General features: G+C 34.2%; 1 protein-coding gene across 1 annotated transcript; it reads right to left on the bottom strand.

Moving 5' to 3' along the window:
• Positions 1-1,675: 1,675 nt before the first annotated feature.
• LOC132294925 (metalloendoproteinase 2-MMP-like) lies at positions 1,676-3,144 on the bottom strand. The gene has a single exon (XM_059792952.1). It carries the CDS (start codon positions 2,878-2,880, stop codon positions 1,771-1,773), a length of 1,110 nt encoding a protein of 369 aa, XP_059648935.1. The 5' UTR covers positions 2,881-3,144; the 3' UTR covers positions 1,676-1,770.
• Between the last annotated feature and the right edge of the window lie 21,857 nt (positions 3,145-25,001).

Raw genomic sequence — 25,001 nt, 5'->3', positions numbered from 1 at the left:
ATTATAGAGCACAAATGTCAGAACTCAGAAGGCATTTTTGGGCAGTATTACTAAAACTCCCTTTTGGGACCGCGGTTCATCTTCAATTATTTAAATAAATAAATAAATGATATTTGTGACGATTTTCTAGTACCGATAAAAAAAAAATTGACATATTAATCGTGATGACAAGTCTCATGTGGCACATTAAAATGCAATATATATTTTAGACAAAATTACCTTTTCTTCTTGCTTTCCTTTACTATTTTTATTTTTTCTCTTTAAGTATATAAAGTCCCTGTGTGCATTAATTTACTTATATGTACATTTTTTTTTTTTTTAAATTCTTTCACTTTACAAAATACATTCTTCATTAATAGACTTTATTACCTAGAACTGAAAAAGAAGCGAAAATTTTGTCTCTCTCTCTTTATCTTCAACTGGTTTTCACCTCTGAAAAATTAAAAAATAAAAAAATAAAAACAGAAGAGAGAACATTCTATTATTCTAACCTTGGTTTGCATAAACTTTTTCGCTCCCTTAGTTCTCTTTTTCAACATCTAACAGAGATTTTTTTTTTTTTTTTTTTTTTTTTTTTTCTTTTTCAATTGAGATTTGAAAAACTTGGGATTCATGGGTTAACCGGGTCTCCACAACCCCTTTGAACAAAATATGAAAATAGAGAGAGCTTAAAGAAGGCATTGCCTCACATAGATGATTTTATGATTTCAGGCAAAAGAAAAATTTGACATGTTCTCTTGCAAGTGTCTTTACAATCGGAAGGAACCGAAGAAAGGTAATCGTAGGAAAAGCTTGGCCGTTCCGGCTAGATTCTCGTGTCCAAGACTCCACTAGTCACATGACACTTGTATAATAAGTTATAGTCGATATTAAATCGGTTTTTTAGAGCCGGGTGAAATAGCAATTCTCTTAAATAATATTTAGATATCCCTTGAGTAGATACATAAAATAATAATAATAAAATCTTAGACCAATAAATAATAATAATAATTTTAAAACCATAAGAACAATCAGCATTTGTGGAAAATAAAAACTTCACATGACGAGTTATATACCACAATCTAAGATATGTGACTCTTCGTTATCAAACATCAAAAAACCCGGACACATGTTGAACATGCCTAGAAATTTTGAATATTAATTTTCAGGTTATGGACAGAATGACACATTTAAAATAATTTTACAAGACAATAAGGTGATTTTATAATTATTTTTAAAAATAATAATTAAAGCAATTTAAAATATATTATGAATTTATAATAATAATATAAATTTTTAAAAAATAAAAATAACAAATGTCTAGCTTCAAACTTCATATTAGTAATTTTATTAAAGATTATATGAATAAATAAATTATAATTTATATAATAATATATTACATTATCATTTATTAGCAAATTTATACGGTGTTCCAATCCTACTTTTTGAGATTTTTCGTATCCTCTTGTTCACATCTTGTTGAACCTATGATAGTACTCATGCTTCTTAGCCCACAATAATAAAATGAATTTTTATTATTTTGCCAACCCAAAATATATATATATATATATTATAATTTACAAAGTCAAAATTGATTGCTTTAGTCCTTAGGAAAATCCAATCAATAATTTGAATGAGCTATTGAATGCAATGCAAATATAATAAATACCAACCAAAAAAAAAAAAAAAAAAGCACTAACATAAACACTGTGTTTATACCTCTTATCTGTATAGTATACAACTGTATAAAAAAATGTATATAAAAGAAAAAGAAGAATAAAAAAATAAAAATTACAATATCAACAACACTAATCCGAAGGCCAACAGTAATCTCTGGCCCCACAGTGGTCCCACAGAGTGGGCCCCACTATTACCAGTTTCTCCCTCCTGAGTTGAAGGAGCGGCCGAGCCATTGTAATTGGGGTTCGAACCATACAGGACCTGAATCCCCTGTATGTCGTCACCGGCGAGCTCGACCCTCCTCGTCCCCGACGCTATCGTCGGATACATGATCGCTTCCTCCACCGACGAGTGCCCTAACCCTAGCAAATGCCCGATCTCGTGAACCGCCACCGATTCAAGATCCACCGCCGACACCACCGACGACGCTGTCACGTCACCGTCGACCACCCAATTCTCGTCGCCGTCCAAATGAAACCTCCCGCTTGGCGGCGAAAACGCGTGCGCCAGGGTTCCGAGGACGCCGTCGAACGGCTCCCCGTCGCCGTGGTCGCCGCTGAAAAACCCTATCCTGATGTCGGCGTTGTTGAACGACGACGTCTCCGTGAACGTCATCGGTATAACCGCCGACCAGCGCTGGAAGGCGCGCGCGAACACGGCCTTGACGGTGTCCGTGAGCTGGTTCTCCGGCAGGAACCCGTACGTCAGATCGGTGTTGCTCGCCGGCCACCGCGGCGTGCCTGGGAAGAACGAGTAGTGAGCCACGGTATGGAGGTGCAGCGACCCCGCCGACGACGGCGCCTTGCCGGAATTCATAGAGCTGGTGCCGTTGACGATGTCGGCATTGCCGCATCTCGGGCGGAGGAGCTGATTGATCGTCGGTTCATCGAGCAAGCCGGTGGCGTTGAGGTTGAAGTTGAGCTGGTAAGTCTTGATGGCCGACTCGAGAGCGTCGTCGAAGTCATCGGTGAAGTTCGCCGACGACGAGTTGTTAATATAACCGAAGTACTGAAAATACTGTTTGAGTCTCTTTAAGCCCTCGACTTTCTCGCCTGAATGACAGCCGGCGAACTTGTGAAAAGGTTCCCACGCACTGGCCGTCGCATTTGGATTTTGCGACGGCGGAATAAAGGATGCGTTCGGGAAGAAATGAGGCAAACCCGAGATCGAATTCGCGAAAAGCAACACAGAAACTATGACTATCAATAAATGATAATTCATAATGAACTAAATTTTCTTTAATTTCAAATATCGACAAATGGAAAGATATCGGGATTGAGAGAGTAATGGATGTTTTTGATAGATTGTGAATGGCAAAAGTAATGAAGGTAATGAATTGTGAAGGATTGGCGATGTTGGCGCTAGTAGGTGTATTGTATTGATTTTATTGGTGTAGATGTCTTCGTCAAGCCATGACGCGTTGAAATTTTTGTTTTTCTGTTTGAATTATTTCGCCCGCCGGTTTTACGTAGACAATTCAACTAACTTTTTCTTTATTTGAATTTTTCTCCGGCTAGTGTTTGGTCCCCTTGAGGACTTCTTACAAACACTTCACAATTGACCTCTCCATACATATTACTCTGAAATATGGTAAATTTTCTCGATCTTACATTCAATAAATAATTGTGGTATATTTTTTTCTTTATTTGTCTGTATCGGAAAGGGAGTTTTAGAGGTAAGGTGAAAATCGTTTTTGATTAGGTAAACTTTTTTTAAAAAATTATATGTATTTATATATAATTTTATTTTAAGTGAATTTGGATTAAATTAGCTCTGACGTGAAGTTTACTGTTAACATTTTTTTTTTTTTTCGGAAGGTTACTGTTAACATTTGTTCGAGGTCAAACCATGCACTGGTTATTTGAATTGCGGTTGCGGCGACAGTGATTCATGGATTGGTTCTAGATGAATTCGTGGTTAAAACGGTCAAAAATGGGGGTTTTGTGTTTTTGGTTTCGGTAAAGAGGCGTGGAACATTTCCTACCATATATAACATTATACAGTTGAAATATGGTTTGGTTTGACAAACTATATTGTACAAAGAAGGAAGGATAGAAGTTTCAATCAAAACTCATTTTGGAGAAAATATATATATGTTTTGATCAACCTTCCATTTTCGTAGTCCTTCGAGAAGTTTTGAATAGTTTTGAATTCTTTCCTTATTGACCAGCAGTTCTCATTTAATTGAAAAGTCAAAGAAATCTTAAAAGGTCACAATAATCGTTTGGACTATGCTAACGTGCAGAAAACATCCTATATATTATTCGTAACACTTTCGCATCTTATTTGAGAAGGTGCGTTAAAAATACTCATTCTTCTAAAATTGTGAAGCAGCCTTTAATCAGAAATCTGATATAAAGTAATATTATAAGACTCATTTTATCCTGTAATATTATAAGACTCATTTTATTCTTTTACTCTTTCAAAAATATCCAAGGGGTGTGTATGTTAATAATCTCATAATATAAGGATATTATGTGAATATTAACTATATTTAATCAACTTTTAAGGATTTTCTCTCACCTTTCCGAAGAAAAAAAAATTATCTCTACATATTTCCGTTAATAGCCTATTATCAATCTTTTAAAAAAAAATTTGTTGTCACAATTGCCAGATTAATGTACAGTGTATTATATGGAATGAAAACTTTCTTTCCTTTTATAATTATAAAAAAGGAAAAAAAAAATATTCCCAGTTTAATTTTAATATAGTTATAAGTTTTTCATTAAATATATAATTAAAGAAACTTATTCATTATAAATAAACAATATACATTTAATTATTTAAACTTTAGAATTTGCAATAATTTTTCACAAATATATAAAAAAATATATTCCCAATTAAATTTTAATATAGTTATAAGTTTTTCATTAAATATATAATTAAAGAAACTTATTCATTATATATAAACAATATACATTTAATTATTTAAACTTTAGAATTTGCAATAATTTTTTTCCAATATACAAATAAATATATATATATATATATATATATATATATATATATATAATTCTTTATATAGCAACAAATGGATATTCAATCTTTATTGGAAAAAAAAGGGTGTTAAATCACCTAACGTCATCATACTATTCAAATCGTGATAAAATTATGTTTTCAATTAAATCTATCTCTTAAGATTAAAAGATTCAAAATAACAATAGTTTATAAAGTGCAAAAAACATCCCTATAATATGCTTACTCATATACTAAAGGACCAATTTGGTAATTTCATAAAATGATTTTTTTAAAAAAAATAATATGTAAAATGTGTACATAAGGACAATTTAGTCAAATTATAACTTAAATGTGTTAGGAGAGATCTATTTGCACCAAATAGAAACTTTATTATTATTTTCTGCACATAAGGGGATACGCACTTTAAGCATACTATAGAGGTGCTTTCTGCACTTGGACCTTTAGAATATCAGTATTTTCTATATGTACCATTTCTTTATTTCACATCTTTCTCTATCTAGAATCCAAAGCAACACAAGACATATAAATACAAATACGTATATCCCACCAGTGGCGGATCCAAGAGGGGGCTTTGGTGGGCTTGAGCCCCTTTTTAGAATAGGTATATTTAGCCCAATGTTTTAAGAAAGAAAAAATTAGTAGTAGTATTAGCCCCCAATTTTAACCCATCCAAACAAGCCCAATATCTAAACCACAATTTTAAAACAAAGGTCCAGCCAAGCCCAAGCCAAACAAGCCCTAAACAATCACTAAGCCAAAGCACAGAGAAATCCTAAATTCCTAATTTTGCATAAATCAGAGAGCTCACTCATTCTTTCCCTCTAAAGTCTAACCCTATTTCCTCTAAAAAATTTCAACTCTTTAATCTTTCGATCCCCAATTCCTTCCCCCCCCCCCCCCCCCCCCCCCCCAAAATTAATAAATCCTGGATTCACCCTTGTATGCCACACACATGAACAGTTACGGTGCTGCCAAAAGAGAGATCATCATCCACTTTATATGCATATTACATATACACGCATATGATGTATAGAGAGAAAGAAATAAATGATGTTTATCTCTAAATAACATTTGAACCGATGACAAAACCTTCAAAATTTTAACTTTTGATTTTCTTTTTGTTTGGCACAAAGTTTGCCCTCTAGGGGTACGCTTGTAATTTCTCCGTGCTCGGGTGTTCTAAGAAGCTTAAATTCGAATTTGCGACCAAAAGAGAATCCAAGCAAATATTCCTTATGATTTTACAACTGTTGTGGCCGTGAGTATGTGCACTCATGGTGAATCTGATGTAGGTGATTGAGAAAAGTGGCAATGACCCTCTCTTAGGTTCCAATCACTTTAACCCTAGTGACAGAGCATTGTTAAGGCCGAGGTGTTTTATATGAGAATTGTGGTCAGAAACACAAGCAACGAACTTTAAGAAAGACATAACATTTTATTAATTAACTTAGGCAAGTACAATGAGGATTAGTTACAAGTTATTGATTAGCAGAGTGCAAGAGGACCTAGTAACATTCTCTCTATATTAGTATGTGCAAGAGGACCTAGTAACATTCTCTCTATAATACTATGTGTGTCTACTTTTTAACTCTCTCTCTAGGCAGCAGTAACAATTTTAACTCTCTCTCTTTAGGTAGCAGTAACGATCACACTGTCATGCAATGCTCTCAAGTCTAATTCCAAAAAGTCCGAGGGATGGGATGTGAATTACTAATAGGCCACAACAAAGCCAAGTGACTTTCCTTTACCACTTTTAAAAATTACGATTTAGAAGTTACCTTGGTCATTTTTGTAGTAACAGTAATCATTTTATTGTAATGAAATAGAAATTTATAGTTACATTTTGTTGTAATCGTAATTTTTTTTACTTGAAATGTAACAGAAACATAATTAACTTATGATGTGTTGCAAATGACATTTTAATTTTTAATTTTGATTTTTGTGATTATTAAGTTAAATTATTTTATGTAAAATTCAATTTGGTGCAATAAACCTGTAAACACGGGAGATATTTTTTTGGCTTTACTAATTCACGTGCCTTTCACAAATGCAGTTAAAAAGTCATATGGTCTACAATTACCTAAGCCAAATACATTTCCAAGAAAGAAAAAAAAAAAATTCAAATCTAAAAATGTCACTATTTTGCATAATAACATTGTTCATCTTCATTAAAGACATGTTTTAATTCACTAAATCAATCTCAATATTTTAAAGTGCATCATAAACAGAATATCATCAATACAAGTGTTTTAAAAAATTAGAATAAATTATTTTGAAAATTTTACCAAGAGCTACAATTTATGGTTTTGAAATATGAATTATATTTATTTTTTATTATTGTTATTTATTTATTTTTCCTTTGACCGGACCAACCGGAGTAAAAATATTTTTGTCTTTAGTGGAGAGGAATATAAGCTTTCCAGTAAATAGTGGGATATATCGAGAATATAAACTGATTTGGGATAAGGCGTTTATTTCCGTACTCTGCATACAAAAAGAAATAGAGAAAGAGAAATGCAGTACGGAATTACAGCTACTACTACTGACGTCGTTCCCATTAAAGGCAACTCCATCTTCTGCATAAGGGGTGTGATACATATTTTAAGCATATTATAGGGGTGCTTTCTGCACTTGACCCTTTAGACTATCATATTTTCTATATGTACTTTATTTCACATCTTTCTTTGTCTAGAATCCAAAGCAACACAAGACATTTAAATACAAATACATATATGCCACACACACGAATAGTTACGGCACTACCAAAAGAGAGATCATCATCCACTCTATATGCATATTACATATACATGCATATGATATATAGAGAGAAAGAAAGAAATGATGTTTATCTTTGAATAGCGTTTGAACCGAAGATAAAACGTTCAAAATTTTAACATTTGATTTTTCTTTTTGTTTGGCACTAAATTTGCCCTCTAGGGGTACGTTTGTAATTTCTTCGTGCTCGGGTGTGCTAAAAAGCTTAAATCCGTATTTGCGACCAAAGGAGAATCCAAGCAAATATTCCTAATGATTTTAGAACTATTGTGGCTGTGAGTATGTGCACTCATGGTGAATCTGATGTAGTCGATTAAGAAAAGTGGGAATAACACTCTCTTAGGTTCCAATCACTTCAACCCTAGTGAAAAAGCATTGTTAAGGCTGATGACGACGGCCGTTCCAATACGCCAAACTGAATGTAGTGAATGTGTGATTCAAGAAAAGCCTTTTATGTCAAATTTAAATTTATAAAAACCACTACCAACACTACTACTAACGTAGCAAGAGTGAGTAGGGATCGTCCCAAGGGATTATACGTGTTGGAATTTCAACTTCGACTCTAACGTACCAAATGATTCCAAAAGAGAATTGGGTTGGTTGATTACTTCTAGAAAAAAATTAATTAAAATGCAATAAGATAAAGAGTAAGTAAGAAGGAAAGGTCTTGGGGTGTAGAGATCACCACCAAACAATACTATTCCAAATCATAATCAAGTGACTAATGAGGGAAATGAATGTGTTGCAACAATGTTGTGTGTATAAAAGACATTCAATTGGTAAGGGTGACTCAACAAGTGCAAATTGTCTCAATCAACATGTGTGAGGCCACAATACATCTATTGGTAGAGGAATATATTGTCTAGACATCATGTGAAGAGAACAAAATATCAAATCAAGTCATTGAACCTTTCATTAAGCTCATAGTCCAAGCAATCCATAAGGATGACTTAGTTAAACATGCATTATCTAAACATCATGTGAGAGGTACAATTTATCTATTGGGAGAGGAATAAATTGTCTAAACACATGTGAAAGATACAACATATCATAACTGGTCATTAATCCTTCATTAAGCTCACAATTCACATACAACACAATATTAGAGGAATATGTCATTTGGACTCACAAGCATGGAACATCAAACATCAAGAGTAGATTGTCCTCCCATCTAACATTATACTACCACTACACTAAATCTACACTACTAGCATGAAAATAAAACTATCTAGACTAGGGGAGAGGCACAAACCATCAAGAATAGGCATAAACCATCAAATGAACCAAAATAGCATTCATTAAGCATATCATCTTGATAATCTCTAGATCTATAGCATTAATACACATAGACATGCATCAAAAACACTAAATCTAGAGATAAGCACATGAATATCCTACTTTAGCATACATAGACATATGGGTAGCATAGAATAGTCAATTGGAAGCATTAAACCATACAAACCATGAAATAATCAAGATTTATATATACATGAATATCAAGATGTATCATACAACACTAATCCCTCAATAATACACAAGATTAGAGTATAGAAAGCATGCTTGGGGCTAACTCTAGCCCCAAGAGGATGTCTAAACACTCATGGTAGTGATGATCCAACCCTCAAGGGCTAACTCCATGGCAGCTCCTTGTTGGTGAAGATCTCCTCCAATGGTGCTCTAGCTTCCCTCCTTCCTCCTCTCCAAGAATAGCCTCCAAGATGATTTTCAATGTGTGTCAAGAGACTCTAGACTCCCCTCCAAAAAGTGTATCATATTCCTTATATAGGTAGGTCAAATACACCCTATGATGAGCTGTGGTCGTGCAAGGCATATTCTCCAATGATTGGATGAAGGACGGAATAAATGAGCCGGACTTTAACTTTTTCTCGCTGGAGGAAGTTCGATCGATCGAACCTTAACTTGGATCGATCAAAGATGGGTTCGATCGATCGAACTGCATCTTGGATCGATCGAAGTGGTCTGACTCCTTCGGATAAGGACAAGGTTGAGATATTTTGAAGATATTTATGGGGAAAAGGACAAAAGTGGTTGGTAGGTGTGCCGCTGTGGATAAGATCAATCATTTGAATAGGACAAAATAGGGTTCAATCGATCGAAGGTGATGTTGGATCGATCGAACTTGGAATTTCAGCAAAGGCCAAGGTTGGATCTATCGAGAAGTACTGTGATCGATCATAGATGTTCGATCGATCGAACTCTAAGTTGGATCGATCGAACTTTTCAGCTGCACCACTTTGATTCCTTTTTGCTCCTTGCTTTCTCCACATTGCTCCTGTTGACCTCAAGGATTTCATCCAATGACAATCTAGGTGTTTTGATGATAACAAACCATTAATGGTGTTTAAGGACTAATGTTTACATTGAGTGTTATATAGATTATTCACATTCAAAGAATGACCTCAATGAAGCACCAAAGATCATTCAAAGTATTCCATTACTCAAGATCACATAAAGGAAAGAAATGGATACAATGAAGACATGAAGTTGCAAGGAACAAAATGCAATGTCCAAAGGTAGCTTGGACTTCAATGAGCAAGAAAGCAACTCAAAGGAAGAAAGAAAGCAATACTACCTCAAGCCTAAATGATCATGGACAATGCATGAAGAAAAGGGGTAGATAGGATGGTGAGTGTTTTGGATTCAATGTCAAAGTATTTATGAATCCATTTGAAGCTCATCTCTATAGGATCATGTATATTATCATCATTCACATATTCTTATATCCTTAGTAATAGACTTTGCACTTCATTCATAGATATTGTCATATAAAGTCTTTGCTAAGAAAGGGTTAGTTCAAGCTTGCATAAGTTTTGAAAGAACTCGCAACTTGAGCTAGAAATGCTAGGACCATGCACATTAATCATAAGATTTACTTTGGTGTCTAGAAAGAAAAGCAAAAGGCATTGAACTTAATATTTCATCTTTAAAGCCTTTGTTGCCATAATTTAGTAAATGACTCTAGGACACAATGAACTTGATATTTATCATCCTTATATGTCCCTAGACTCTTAGAAATAGGTCTTGAACTAAATTGAACCATTCATCAAAGTCCTAGATGCTAGAAAGATGGTTATCTCAAAAGAAGTAATTTTCAGCCCAGAAAATTTCCAGACCAGCCTATGCTAAAACTGCTATAACTATTTTTCTAGTTGGAATTTTTAAGTAAGGCTAGGTGCATTAGAAAGCTGACTTCGATCTCTTGAGTTTAGACTCAAATTTCACCTAAAAAGGATTTGAATTGAATGAGATATGAGCATTACAAAATGCATATCTCTGGTCTGCAAAAATTCTGACTAGGTTGCACTAAAACGACCATAACCATTTCTGTGGTTATAATTTTTGAGCAAGGCCAGTGGATTTAGAAAGCTGACTTCAAGGCAATAAATTTAGACTTAAATTTCACCTCATTTGGAGTTTCATGGACTGAGTTATGTCCATTTGAAGTCATGTCATTTTCTATCAAAATCCAAAACAAGGTGTTGCCTCTATGAAAACTAAAGCAAGCACATTTTATCAATTGGAGCCGCCTCCCATTTTTATTGGAGCCGCCTCCCAATTATAGGAGCCGCCTCTTTGCACTTCAGTAGCCAAATTGTGTGTCGTAGAATGCATTTTATGAATTGGAGCCGCCTCCCAGTTATTGGAGCCGCCTCCCATTTATTAGAGCCTCCTCCAATTTTTTGTAGAGCCGGCTCTTCTAAGTTATTTGAATCTACAACGGCACTTTTCTGCATTTAAGTCTTCCAACTACTTCTAACAGACATATTATGCTACGGCTGTCTATATAAGGAAGGCTCATTTTGCTGAAGCATATAGACCACCATTTTGAGAGACATAATATTACATTTCAAGAGAGCTTTTGTTCTCTCATCTTCTCATCTCTCTCATTCTCTTTTATTCTATCTTGAGAGATTCTAGCAAAGATTAAAAGGGTTTTTGCTCTTGCTTTAATCTTCATAGAGTTTTTGCTCTATTTTTCACTTGAGAGATTATAAAAGCTTACATTCTTCACTTATATCATCTTCTCTCATTCATATCATTTATAGAGCTTGAGCTTCACTTATATTCATATATACTCTAGTTGAGAGCTAAAGTTTGTACATCAATCTTTGAGAGATATTTTTCTTGTGAGCTTTGTAATACCTCGAAATTTTAAAGAATGTATTTAAATTAATTTTGTGTTAGGTTAATTAATTTTATTTATTTGTGCATACTACATTATTATATTAGGTTCATTTAATTGTGCATGTAAATTAATTGTGTATGTTAAAATAGTAAATTTGTTCATGTAAATATGCATGTATTATTATTAATAATTTTATTTGTTGGTTATGCTTATATTAATCATTATTAGTTAAGTAAAGTATTATATTTGTGTTATATAGTATTATGATGATATAATGTATTATTTTGTAATAATAATAATTATATTAGTTTAATAATAATAATAATAATAATAATAATATTAATAATAATATAATAATAATAATTATAAAAGTTTTATTAATAATAATATTAGTAATAATAATATTAGTATTAAATCAAGGTAATGATGAAAAATTAAATACTAGGATAGAATTTCATTTACTATGGTAGAATGGTGGATCAAATATCTTGATTAAAGATAGCATTGTCTTAAAGCCATATAGGTAGGAGTATGAGAAATGGGTGAGAAGTTATTATAAATAAGATATTTATAATATTTATATTATATATTTTGTATATAAATTAACTAGCTTGCCTTAGAAGAAAATAAAGGGAGTTAGAAGCAAAGTATAAATTCTAGAGAGCTATTTTATAAGAGTGAAAGGAAAAGAGAAAGAGAAAGAAGCTTGGACCGGTGTAGGCAATTTTACCCGACTACGCGCAGACCGGCAGATTTATTTTAAATCCAAAAAGGCAAGTTATTATCTACTTTTCCCCTTTGAATTAATAAATTAATTGTTTAGCTTATTTTTATGCATCGAGCCAAGGTTAGGAGGTTAATAAATAATTAATTTTATTTTATTAAATTAATGGAATTTTAATTATATAGGATAGTATATATTTATTTAATGTCCTATGAAATTAATAATGGCTAAAAATAATTAAATAAGACTTTAGGGATTTTTCTAGAATTTTCTAGATTTTTCCGAGCATTTTCTGCAATTTCCGGCGACCTTCCGGCGAGTTTTCCGGTCGCCGGCAGTGGGGGAGACGACCGGAGTGATCCGGTGCAACGCGGCGCACCATAGGAGGGTGTACGCGCGCATCCTGGCCATTAGTGGAGTCTGATTGATCCGGTGCATCGCGGTCCATGATACCGCGGTACACCCGGATCATTGAACGTTGGATGGAGGAGATGCAGGTGGATTGATCCGGTGTGGCGCGCATGCAGGAAAGCTGATGCAGCCAACCAACCGGAGGACGCCGCGTCAGCAAGGCACCCTTAGTGCGCACGTGGCAGCGCGTGCGCGCGCGTGGGACTCTCCAGACGCGCGTGGGAGCGCGTGCGGGCGCGTGGCTGATGCCAGACGCGCGTGGAGGCGCGTGGGAGAGTGGGGAAAGCTTGGCTGCGCGTGGGGAGGCTCTGGGAGGCGCGTGAGGGCGCGTGTGGGGTCCCTACAGCTGCTGGCAATTACCAGAATACCCCTAGGACCTGTTTGGTAAATTTCAGAACCTTAAACTTGGATTTTTAGGTACTGTGTTGGTAATTACGGGTTTAACGGGCCACGAAATTATTATTTTAACACCCGTTACTTATTCCTATGACCGATTAATCTTTTCTAAGCATTTATTGGTTCGTTTTCAGTACGGATACTAATGTGGTTTATTTAACGACATTGTTGAATATAAATAGTGTTATTATCATATTAAATGGTACCAAACATTACTGTTAAATTAAATAAGGCCATGGTTTTAGTCAGATAAATTATCCATGATATCTTACGGGATGTTTATACTGTTAATCGTATATAAATCATGATTATTATGCTGTGTGCATTTCAGGGAATAAATGGACTGTTTATTATGTCGCATTTATATTATATGGATGTATTGCCATATAGAACCATGTGAGCTGACTAATAAGTTTAGACTCATTTATACCTTATGCATTCGTTGCGATAGACAGATGTGTGGCTGTCGGGGTATGTGGTTTAATATTATTGGCATGTGTTGCCTAACTGACATACTCGGTATATTTATTAATATTATTGGCATGTGTTACCTAAATTGACATTCTCGGTATATTTATTAATATTGTTGGCATGTGTTGCCTAATTTATATGCTCAGTATATTCATCAGTACTTTGCGAGGTGTTGTTACTGTGTAGTTCGTTATAGTCTGTGTTGTTAGTACCGTGCACCATGTATAATAGCTGATTTCCCGGGTAGGGAAAGGCGACACTTGACCACCTAGTGTGAGTTTAAGTGATCACCGTCTATTCTGGTTGAGGTCATGTTATACATCGGATAGTTCCCGTAGGATGTATACAGATATAGTACTCATCCGATTCATAATGATTAATTTATTTGATTCTCTGATTTGGGTCATAGTAGAGAGGACTTGCTCGTGGGGTTGACCCACCATTGTTGTTATTTCAGGATACGGTCAGTATCCGTTTCAAGGCTGAGGTTAGCAGTGTGGGACCATCATCCGAACTCATCTACTCTTACGATCCAGTGCAGGGTAGAAGTTTTATGTAATACTTCAGTTTCAGTTTTTATTTACTTTTGACATTGAACTCTCAGGGTTATATTTAGGGATCCCTGACGTAGGATTTCCAAGTTGTAATGAAGTACTGTATTAAATAAAGGATGGATGGATGTTGTATTATTTAATGTTCCTTTCCTGTCTAAATTCTTTTATTTCCATCATTTTGTATTCCATGCTTGTATATTGCCAATTGTTTTTGATATCCCTCGTTTTTCGTGTATAAGCCTGATCAACTTATGCGTGAAAAATGTGGGGGTGTTACAAGCTTGCACTTGTATATCTATCTTGAGAGAGATTCAATCTTGTATTTCAATTACAATCTTTTCTACAAACTTGTAAGGGTTGGTGTGACCCAAAAGAAGCCTAGGAGAAGGGTGTTCTCCTAGCAAGGAAAAGAAGCAAGGTCTTGCTTCATGTAAAGGTTTGCTCTCTACCCGCAAGGAGAAGCTATATTAGATTGGGAAGTCTCAAGAGGGATCTTGAGCCAAGGAGTAGGAGTTTCCGAACCTCGCAAAAATTGCCGTGTTGTAGTTTGCAATTTCTCTTCCCTTTTCTCTTTTATAATTATGCTTTAATTGCTTATTCCATATCTTGATCTCATATCTTGATTATTGCATAATTACTTAAATTGTTGAATAGAAATTGTATTTCTATATATTGCGAAAATTGTCCATTGTTTGGCATTGACTCTATTCACCCCCCCTCTAAAGTCAATTCTTGGGCAACAATTGGTATCAGAGCCTAACTCTAATTAAAGGACTTAATCGTCTTAGAGTACGATCATGGCCAACAATGGTAGTATCACACACTTAAAAGGACAATCCAATGATCAACCTCCTTGTTTTGATGGAAATGATTATATCTATTGGAAAATTAGAATGAAAGCCTTTCTAAAAAGTATTGATATTAATTTATGGAAAGTTATTGAAATTGGTGATTATATCCCAACCAAAGTTATTGAAGGGAATGAAAATCCTAAATCAAAAAGTGAATGGGATGAAAATGATCATAGATTAGTTCAATGTAATGCTTTAGCCACATGTTATCTTTATTGTGCATTAAGCAAAAATGAGTTCAACAAAATTATCTTTTGTAAAACGGCTAAAGAAATTTGGAACTCACTTGAATTAGCATATGGAGGATCAATTCGTGGTAAGGAATCATATATGCCTATGCTTATTGAAAAAGACGTGTCTTCCATCATAAATGAAAATGAATCAAGTGGTGAGATGCATTCTAGTTCTACTAACATTACTAATCATTTGAACTTTCATAGTAGAACTTACTCTTCTTCCTATAGTGAAGAAAATGAAGCAACTCAAAAGATGAGTATAGTTCTCCAAGCATCTAGCAGAGAAGCAAATGGCATCAAAGAGTTGGACAAACTTTGTCTCATGGCTAATGAAGATGAGGTAGATTCTAATCAGAAATTTTTTGATTTAGAAACCTCTTATAATGAACTAGTTGATGCACACAATGAATTACTTGATGCATTTAAAGAGTTACAAAGTGTGCTAGAAAAGGTACTTGTTAAATGTGCTTCATTTAAAAAGGAAAACCTTGATCTCTCTCAAAGACATGAAAAAGTTCAAATGGAAAATGACTCTCTGAAAAAGGAAAATCATTATCTTGTGCAAGAATTAGAAAAGATTCAAATTAAAAATGAGTCTTTAAAGAAAATCATTGATGATCAAAATGACATATTAGTAAAGTGTACCAAAGAAAACGAACACTTGAGTACTATGCCTAGTAATCAAAGAAGTGTCTTTTACAAAAATGAGATTGTATTTGATCCTCATATTAAAGATGCATATTTATTGAAAAAGAGAAAGTTCTTAAATGATTCATTGGACAAAAGTTCTTTTCAATATCCTATATGCAATTATTTTGGACATATAATTCAAAATTGTCCATTTAGAAAGAGGATACAGACTAAGAGGATTTGGGTTCCAAAAGGAACTTATGTTCCATTGCCTAACTTATATGGACCCAAAAAGATTTGGGTACCAAAAGGAGAATATGTAACCTTTCCTTGTAGGGTTACTTGATTTCATCTTCTTGATTAAAGGATTATGAAGGAAGCATCTCTCCTTGGAAGAACTCCAAAGGCAAGGTAATCGGTAAATGCTAAAGGATATTTTCATACTCAAAATTGCTTGTCTATATACTTCCATGATATGAGCATCAAAAATGAAAATGTATTCTATATGAAGAATCCTTGAATTATACTAGACCATTGAAGATGATGTGCATTATAGAATTTTTATCTTCTTGGTACAATTACTCATTATTTATGCAATTTGTCTTTATACATGCCATCATTGATTGTAAAATAATTGTTCATGTATTACATTATTTGAAATTGCATTTGAAGATTTTCACTTGAATTCAAAGAAAATCACTTTAAAAAGTGTGAATCTTAAGAAGGAACTTACCTTCCCATGAGCTAACACTCTTTGAAAATGAAATTTATTTTTGGAAAGGAAAGCTCTTCTTTAATTGTTGAATCCTTCAAGGATTTCAAAAATGGGGCACTTAATTCATTTTTGCCTACTTAAGAAGAATCTTATTCTTCATATCAATTCTTAAATTTGATCATGGATAATGCACATGGAATTACGTTATGATCCATTTATGAAATTATGCCTTCCACTCAATTGTTACTCATTTCATATACGTTCTTTGGATTGTATTTTTCCATAAGCATACATACATATTGAATTGACAAATGCACTAGCATGTAAAATGATTTAAATTAGCATGTTGAGTTAACATGAACTCTTCTAAGGATTAAAACTCCTTAAGCATCATAAAAATAAAATTCATATATCTATTTGACAATTTAGTCTTGGGAATAAGTTATTCAAATAACAATTTGTTCTAGCTTAGATGACTAATGTAATAATTCAAGTGTAATATGCATTTCTAAAAATCCTTTTTAGCATTCAAGGACAAAGCATATAGAAATTAGATACCATTTTCTTAGGGATCATGTTTCTAAGGGCAATATTGATCTTATATTTGTGACTACTGAAAAGCAATTAGCTGACATCTTCACAAAACTACTCCAAGAGAAGAGATTCTGTCTACTCAGAAGAGAAATTGGACTGATCACAGAGCAAAATGTCATGCAGTGAAGTAGCAGCTGCAGAGCCGGCTCCAATCTAAATAAGAGCCGCCTCTATAGAAAACAAGAGCCGGATCATCTCATTCAAGAGCCGCCTCTCCAACCTGCATCCAAGAAAATCACAAATCCTAACTCTCGGTATCTCTAGAGCCGGATCAACAAAATTCATGAGCCGGCTCCCCAAACCTGCATACAAACATTATGTCTCGGGATCTCTCAAAAGCTCAAAAGAGCCGGCTCCAATTTTCCTTGAGCCGGCTCCAAAAACTAAGAGCCGACTCCAAAAACTAAGAGCCGGCTCCAATTTTCCTTGAGCCGGCTCCAATCAACTAAATCTCTTTATATTACTCTCGGCACTTCATCATGTGAGTTCTCACCTGAAATTCTAGAGAGCAAAACTGACTTGGGGCTTCATCTTGTTTTGAGCATTTCAATTGAAAGTGAGCTGAAATGAAGAACACTCGAGGGACCAAAGAAAGATATTTTTCTGAGTGTTTAATCTGCCAAGAGAGATGAATTTGATCTGCGTATAGCTCTAGCATGCGTGTACAGTTTGAAGATGAATAGTAATGCTGATTGGTGCTGATTTTCTTGTGAAAAGAGAGGCTGAGGTGATTCAAATTTTGCTGTGGACACTTCTAAAGGTTGAACAAGGTCTGAGCACACATAACTTGGTGATATACAACTGTTGGAGGGGCTTAGGACTACATATTGCAGCTGGTATTAATTTCTATATCTCAAACCTCAAGCTTTGGTTATTTTCTGGTTTAAGTTTCTGGAGCTGAGTATATATTGTCATAATCTTGCTATGCTATGATTTTTAAACATCTGAGCATGATTAAAATGTTGTTTTAAGGCTATCAATGTTGAGTTTTGAACTAAGGAGTGACCTACACTAGTTTTGTACCTTGAACCACACATGTTTTAGCTTGTAGTAGTTTTGCAAGGCTGGTTTGGATGTTGAAAATGCATTATATTACTGTGATTGTTGTGCTACTCATTTGAGCATGAATATATAGTTAATATACACTTGAGAGAACCATAATCCAAAATTTTGAAGTGGTGAAAAACCAAAAATACCCTTATAACAGTGCTGCAGCAAAAATCTGGTATATATGCTGATTTTGGGCTTTATAGTGATGAAACCTTGCTATAATCTGAGAGGCAATGATGTGAGCAAGTGTTATATGATGAAATTCAGCTGTGGGAGCTAAATTCAAGAAGGACCAGCCACGAAATTATAGATTTGCCCTCTAAAACCTAAAGGTAACAGGTGCAGCAAATTCACCTGCTGCAAGTTGTTGTTTGCTGCCCTTTTTGTGCTATAAATTGTTGATTCATTGATCCTAAATTATGTCCAAGCTTCAGTATAAGTGTATTTCATCTATGTCAAGCTGAGGAAACCTTTGACAAAAGAGAAGTTGACTATTTTACCCCTCAAACCATAAAGTTACAGGTGTAGCAAATTGCACCTGCTGTGAGTTATTATTTTGTTATTTTATTAGCTGCAGTGTTAAGCCCTTGTTGATATAATTTGTCTTAGCTATAGAAAAATTTTAATTCATTATTTTCAAGCTGAGGGAGTCCTTGGTTGTTGAAGTGTTTGTGTCTTCTAAGGCAGTGCTTGATAAAACTGAGATTTGTGGTTTTTGGTTCTAATAGTGCTGCTGTGAGCTTAATACATATCATACCTTGCTATATAATTTGTTCTGAATTTATAAGCAAGTGTATTTGGCATATTGAAGACTGGGGGAGCAGTGTTTGGGTGGTCCTAGAGGCTAAATTACAAACTTACCCTTGAGAGGTGAAGTTGAGGGTTTTGAAGAAGAAAAGGCTATTGTGCACTTATTTTGAAATACATTGCTTCATTATTCAATTAGTTGCATAATCTTTGAATAATATATGATGTAAATGGAAGCATATTAATAGGGGGAGATTATTAGTAATCTCTTGTGAATGAATATTGCATGTTTTACTAAGCTTTATTGACTTATCTTGAAATTGACAAGCATGCTACAAAATGACTTTTTGGTCATTAGATTCATTCCTATGAACTTTCATGACTTTGATGATATTTTCCTTTTTCTTGAGGATATCAAATGTGAAGAAATATATTAGGGTAGAAGTATTCTTGAGTTCTAAAATTTGCCTCTAAAAGGTTGTTTGCCTTTAGGCTTATTCTAGTTTATGCTTCATTTTTGTTTCACGTTTGATTATGTATACTTTTGTATATGACATGAACCTTAAATGATGATTCGAACTCATGTTGTCAATGAAATTGGCCTCTTATGATATAATTGTTTATATGTTTCATCCTAAAACATATTATAGTAACAACTACTACTGCCAATTCTTGATTATCATTACGTCACCATGTCAATTCTCTATGCTAAATGATCAATACTAAAAGAAGATGTTTTGACCTCCCACCTTTTTGAGATGCCAAAGGGGGAGAAAAATGTGATGTGTTATGATGTGTTAAATGATCTAAAATGATTTATGATATATCAAGCATACCATTTTATAATGATATATCAAGCATGCCATTTTATAGTGATATATCAAGCATGCCATGTTCAATGAATGCACTTTGATAGGGGGAGCATTTTTCAAATGCTACTCCATTTGCTTATGAACACATCAATGTTTTGTCATCATCAAAAAGGGGGAGATTGTTGACCTTAAGGATTTCATCCAATGACAATCTAGGTGTTTTGATGATAACAAACCATTAATGGTGTTTAAGGACTAATGTTTACATTGAGTGTTATATAGATTATTCACATTCAAAGAATGACCTTAATGAAGCACCAAAGATCATTCAAAGAATTCCATTACTCAAGATCACATAAAGGAAAGAAATGGATACAATGAAGACATGAAGTTGCAAGGAACAAAATGCAATGTCCAAAGGTAGCTTGGACTTCAATGAGCAAGAAAGCAACTCAAAGGAAGAAAGAAAGCAATACTACCTCAAGCCTAAACGATCATGGACAATGCATGAAGAAAAGGGGTAGATAGGATGGTGAGTGTTTTGGATTCAATGTCAAAGTATTTATGAATCCATTTGAAGCTCATCTCTATAGGATCATGCATATTATCATCATTCACATATTCTTATATCCTTAGTAATAGACTTTGCACTTCATTCATAGATATTGTCATATGAAGTCTTTGCTAAGAAAGGGTTAGTTCAAGCTTGCATAAGCTTTGAAAGAACTCGCAACTTGAGCTAGAAATGCTAGGACCATGCACATTAATCATAAGATTTACTTTGGTGTCTAGAAAGAAAAGGAAAAGGCATTGAACTTAATATTTCATCTTTAAAGCCTTTGTTGCCATAATTTAGTAAATGACTCTAGGACACAATGAACTTGATATTTATCATCCTTATATGTTCCTAGACTCTTAGAAATAGGTCTTGAACTAAATTGAACCATTCATCAAAGTCCTAGGTGCTAGAAAGATGGTTATCTCAAAAAAAGCAATTTTCAGCCCAGAAAATTTCCAGACCATCCTATGCTAAAACTGCTATAACTATTTTTCTAGTTAGAATTTTTAAGTAAGGCTGGGTGCATTAGAAAGCTGACTTCGATCTCTTGAGTTTAGACTCGAATTTCACCTAAAAAGGATTTGAATTGAATGAGATATGAGCATTACAAAATGCATATCTCTGGTCTGCGAAAATTCTGACCAGGTTGCACTAAAACGACCATAACCATTTCTGTGGTTATAATTTTTGAGCAAGGCCAGTGGATTTAGAAAGCTGACTTCAAGGCAATAAATTTAGACTTAAATTTCACCTCATTTGGAGTTTCATGGACTGAGTTATGTCCATTTGAAGTCATGTCATTTTCTGTCAAAATCCAAAACAAGGTGTTGCCTCCATGAAAACTAAAGCAAGCACATTTTATCAATTGGAGCCGCCTCCCATTTTTATTGGAGCCGCCTCCCATTTTTATTGGAGCCGCCTCCCAATTATAGGAGCCGCCTCTTTGCACTCCAGTAGCCAAATTGTGTGTCGTAGAATGCATTTTGTGAATTGGAGCCGCCTCCCAGTTATTGGAGCCGCCTCCCATTTATTAGAGCCTCTTCCAATTTTTTGTAGAGCCGGCTCTTCTAAGTTATTTGAATCTACAACGGCACTTTTCTGCATTTAAGTCTTCCAACTACTTCTAACAGACATATTATGCTACGGCTGTCTATATAAGGAAGGCTCATTTTGCTGAAGCATATAGACCACCATTTTGAGAGACATAATATTACATTTCAAGAGAGCTTTTGTTCTCTCATCTTCTCATCTCTCTCATTCTCTCTTATTCTATCTTGAGAGATTCTAGCAAAGATTAAAAGGGCTTTTGCTCTTGCTTTAATCTTCATAGAGTTTTTGCTCTATTTTTCACTTGAGAGATTATAAAAACTTACATTCTTCACTTATATCATCTTCTCTCATTCATATCATTTATAGAGCTTGAGCTTCACTTATATTCATATATACTCTAGTTGAGACCTAAAGTTTGTACATCAATCTTTGAGAGATATTTCTTGTGAGCTTGCACTTGTATATCTATCTTGAGAGAGATTCAATCTTGTATTTCAATTACAATCTTTTCTACAAACTTGTAAGGGTTGGTGTGACCCAAAAGAAGCCTAGGAGAAGGGTGTTCTCCTAGCAAGGAAAAGAAGCAAGGTCTTGCTTCATGTAAAGGTTTGCTCTCCACCCGCAAGGAGAAGCTATATTAGATTGGGAAGTCTCAAGAGGGATCTTGAGCCGAGGAGTAGGAGTTTCCGAACCTCGCAAAAATTGCCGTGTTGTAGTTTGCAATTTCTCTTCCCTTTTCTCTTTTATAATTATGCTTTAATTGCTTATTCCATATCTTGATCTCATATCTTGATTATTGCATAATTACTTAAATTGTTGAATAGAAATTGTATTTCTATATATTGCGAAAATTGTCCATTGTTTGGCATTGACTCTATTCACCCCCCCCCTCTAGAGTCAATTCTTGGGCAACAGCTCCCTCCTTTGGTTTATCTCAGGATTGCTTCAATTAAGCTCTTATTTGGCTGAGTTAGCTTAATTTTGGGATTAGTGCCTGAAAATATAAATAACACGTAATAAGTCTAAAACGGCAAAGTAAGATAGATAAAGGTACTAGAATGCTTAAGCTTAACGGGTTTAAATACGCACTTTTCAGTGCTCATCAGCTGAGGTGTTTTATATGAGAATTATGGTCGGAAACACAAGCAACAAATTTTAAGAAAGACATAACATTTTATTCATTAACTTAAGCAAGTACAATGGGGATTAATTACAAGTTATTGATTGGTAGAGTGCACGAGGACCGAATTACATTTTCTCTTTATTACTATGCGTGTTTTTCACTCTCTCTCTAGGCATCAGTAACAATTTTAACTCTTTTTTGGTAGCAGTAACGATCACACTATCATGCAATGCTCTCAAATCTAATTCCGAAAAAGCCTACGGATGGAATGTGAATTACCAGTTGGCTACAACAAAGCCAAAGTGACTTTCCTTTGCCATTTTTAAAAATTGCGATTTAGTAGTTACCTTTGTCATTTTTGTAGTAACAATAATCATTTTATTGTAATAAAATAAAAATTTGTTGTTACATTTTGTTGTAATCGTAATTTTTTAATTGAAATGTTACAAGAATATAATTAACTTCTGATGTGTTGCAAATGACATTTTAATTTTGAATTTTGAATTTTGAATTTTTGTGATTTTTAAGTTGAATTATTTTATGTAAAATTCACTATCATGTTTAAAATTCACTAAATCAATCTCAATCTTTAAAAGTGCATTATAAACAGATTATCATCAATACAATTGCTTTAAAAAATTAGAATAAATTATTTTGAAAATTTTACCAAAAGTTACAATTTATGGTTTTGAAATTTGAATTATATTTATTTATTTATTTATTATTGTTACTTATTTATTTTTCTCTTGACCGGACCACCCGATGTAGGAAAATTTTTACCAAAAGTTACAATAAGCTTTCCAATAAGTAGCGGGGTATATCGAGAATATAATTTGATATGGGACGAGGTGTCTATTCCCGTACTGTGATACTCCTCGGATCCGAGATACGGGTTGATCAGGCCCAAACCCAAACCCAAGGGAAATATCAAACAATTAATATGTAGTACGAACACAGATGACAAAATGAATTTGATAAATAAAGTTTAAACTGAAAGAAAACTAAATATAAAAACCTTTAATATTAAATATACTTAAATCCCAATGATCCAAAACCTCCATAAGTTAACAACTCGGGAATCCATCTCCAGTGGACCCCTAAAAACCAAACTGAAATGAAAGTAAACTGAAGATAAAATCCAAATCAAATATCTGGAAAGAAGTCCTACATCGTCGGTAGAATGGAAGATCTTCTCTGCCCAGCACGAACAAGCTCAAGCCTGAAACTGACGTACACCTGGAAAATAGGAGTGGGTCAGGCCCACGAACAAGTTCTAACCTACTACAATCCAAACAGAGGCTCGATACGCATATACACTCTAACCAACTCAACAATAACTATATAAGTCGTGTATATATATATATATATCCATACTATGGACTCTCGCTGGACTATGATATGGGTCTCAACCTGAGTAGAAGGCAACATGCAAAACGCACTTGAGTGGACATGACTACCTAAGCCTAACAGGGTACACCACAACCAGCATAGCCAGCTACGCATCCTACTGCATATACGCTCCCTAACCGTAGACTCTGAGACTCAAGCTCATGTCACGGTACTATAATAATATATTTAAAATCCGTTCATAACAATCCATAATAAATCTAGTAAGTCGTTCAGCTTATTCAACTGCACAGACTTAACATAGATAACCAGTAATCCAGCTAGTCATTCAGCTTGTGCAGCTTCTTTGACTTAGCCTAAATATAAGTAGGATTTATTTTTAATCCATTCCCTTATTCCGTATAGGTAGGATATAGCAATTTTGAGCCAATCCAAACCTAGTATGTCACCGTCCCATACCGGTGCATACAATCCAATCCATCCGACAGTTAATAGAATAAATAAAAATATAACTATCAACCAATCCATACATTCCACAATTGACAATAAAACATTAAGTACAAATATCAATTATTCCATATTAAGCATGATAAAATAATTGTCAATTAACAAGCTTAATCCATACTACTCTGAAATGTCCACTAATTGATATTACAGGTTATACATGTAAACCAATTAATTCTAATCAACCATAACAGAATACAAATGTTCACAGGTTTATTTTTAGTAATTCTAGAACATGACTAACTGCAAATCATCACTAAGAATTTTAATACCAAAGCTTAAACATCTTGCAGTTCCTCCCATCTAAACTGTAAATAGAGCCAAATAAGCATACTAAACCATTTAAATCCACACGCTTATTTTATAACATTGGGATAGGTTTAATTGAGAATTTTATTGCTAAGAATTGCTATTCTAAGTGTTAAGCAATTCTGCATCCTTTCATAACAAAAACACAGTAAACTGATTAATTAAGCATTGTCCACTGTTGCACTAAAACAAAGTTGTTTTATTTTGCATAAATTTTCTCTCAAGGATTTTAATCAAGCTTAGACCACCTCTAAACACCTCAGTATAGCTTCCAACAGAAACTGAAAATCCCAAAATCCAAGTTCTGTAGCCCACACAGTCGCAGAAAAATTAAAAACGCACACCCGAGGGAAGAGCC

The sequence above is a fragment of the Cornus florida genome, unplaced genomic scaffold (genome assembly GCF_030987335.1).
Source record: "Cornus florida cultivar Cherokee Brave unplaced genomic scaffold, ASM3098733v1 CherokeeBrave_3.0.0_Hap2_Chr02, whole genome shotgun sequence".
In the NCBI taxonomy this organism is placed as follows: Eukaryota; Viridiplantae; Streptophyta; class Magnoliopsida; order Cornales; family Cornaceae; genus Cornus; species Cornus florida.
This window is presented reverse-complemented; position numbering and strand designations above follow the sequence as displayed.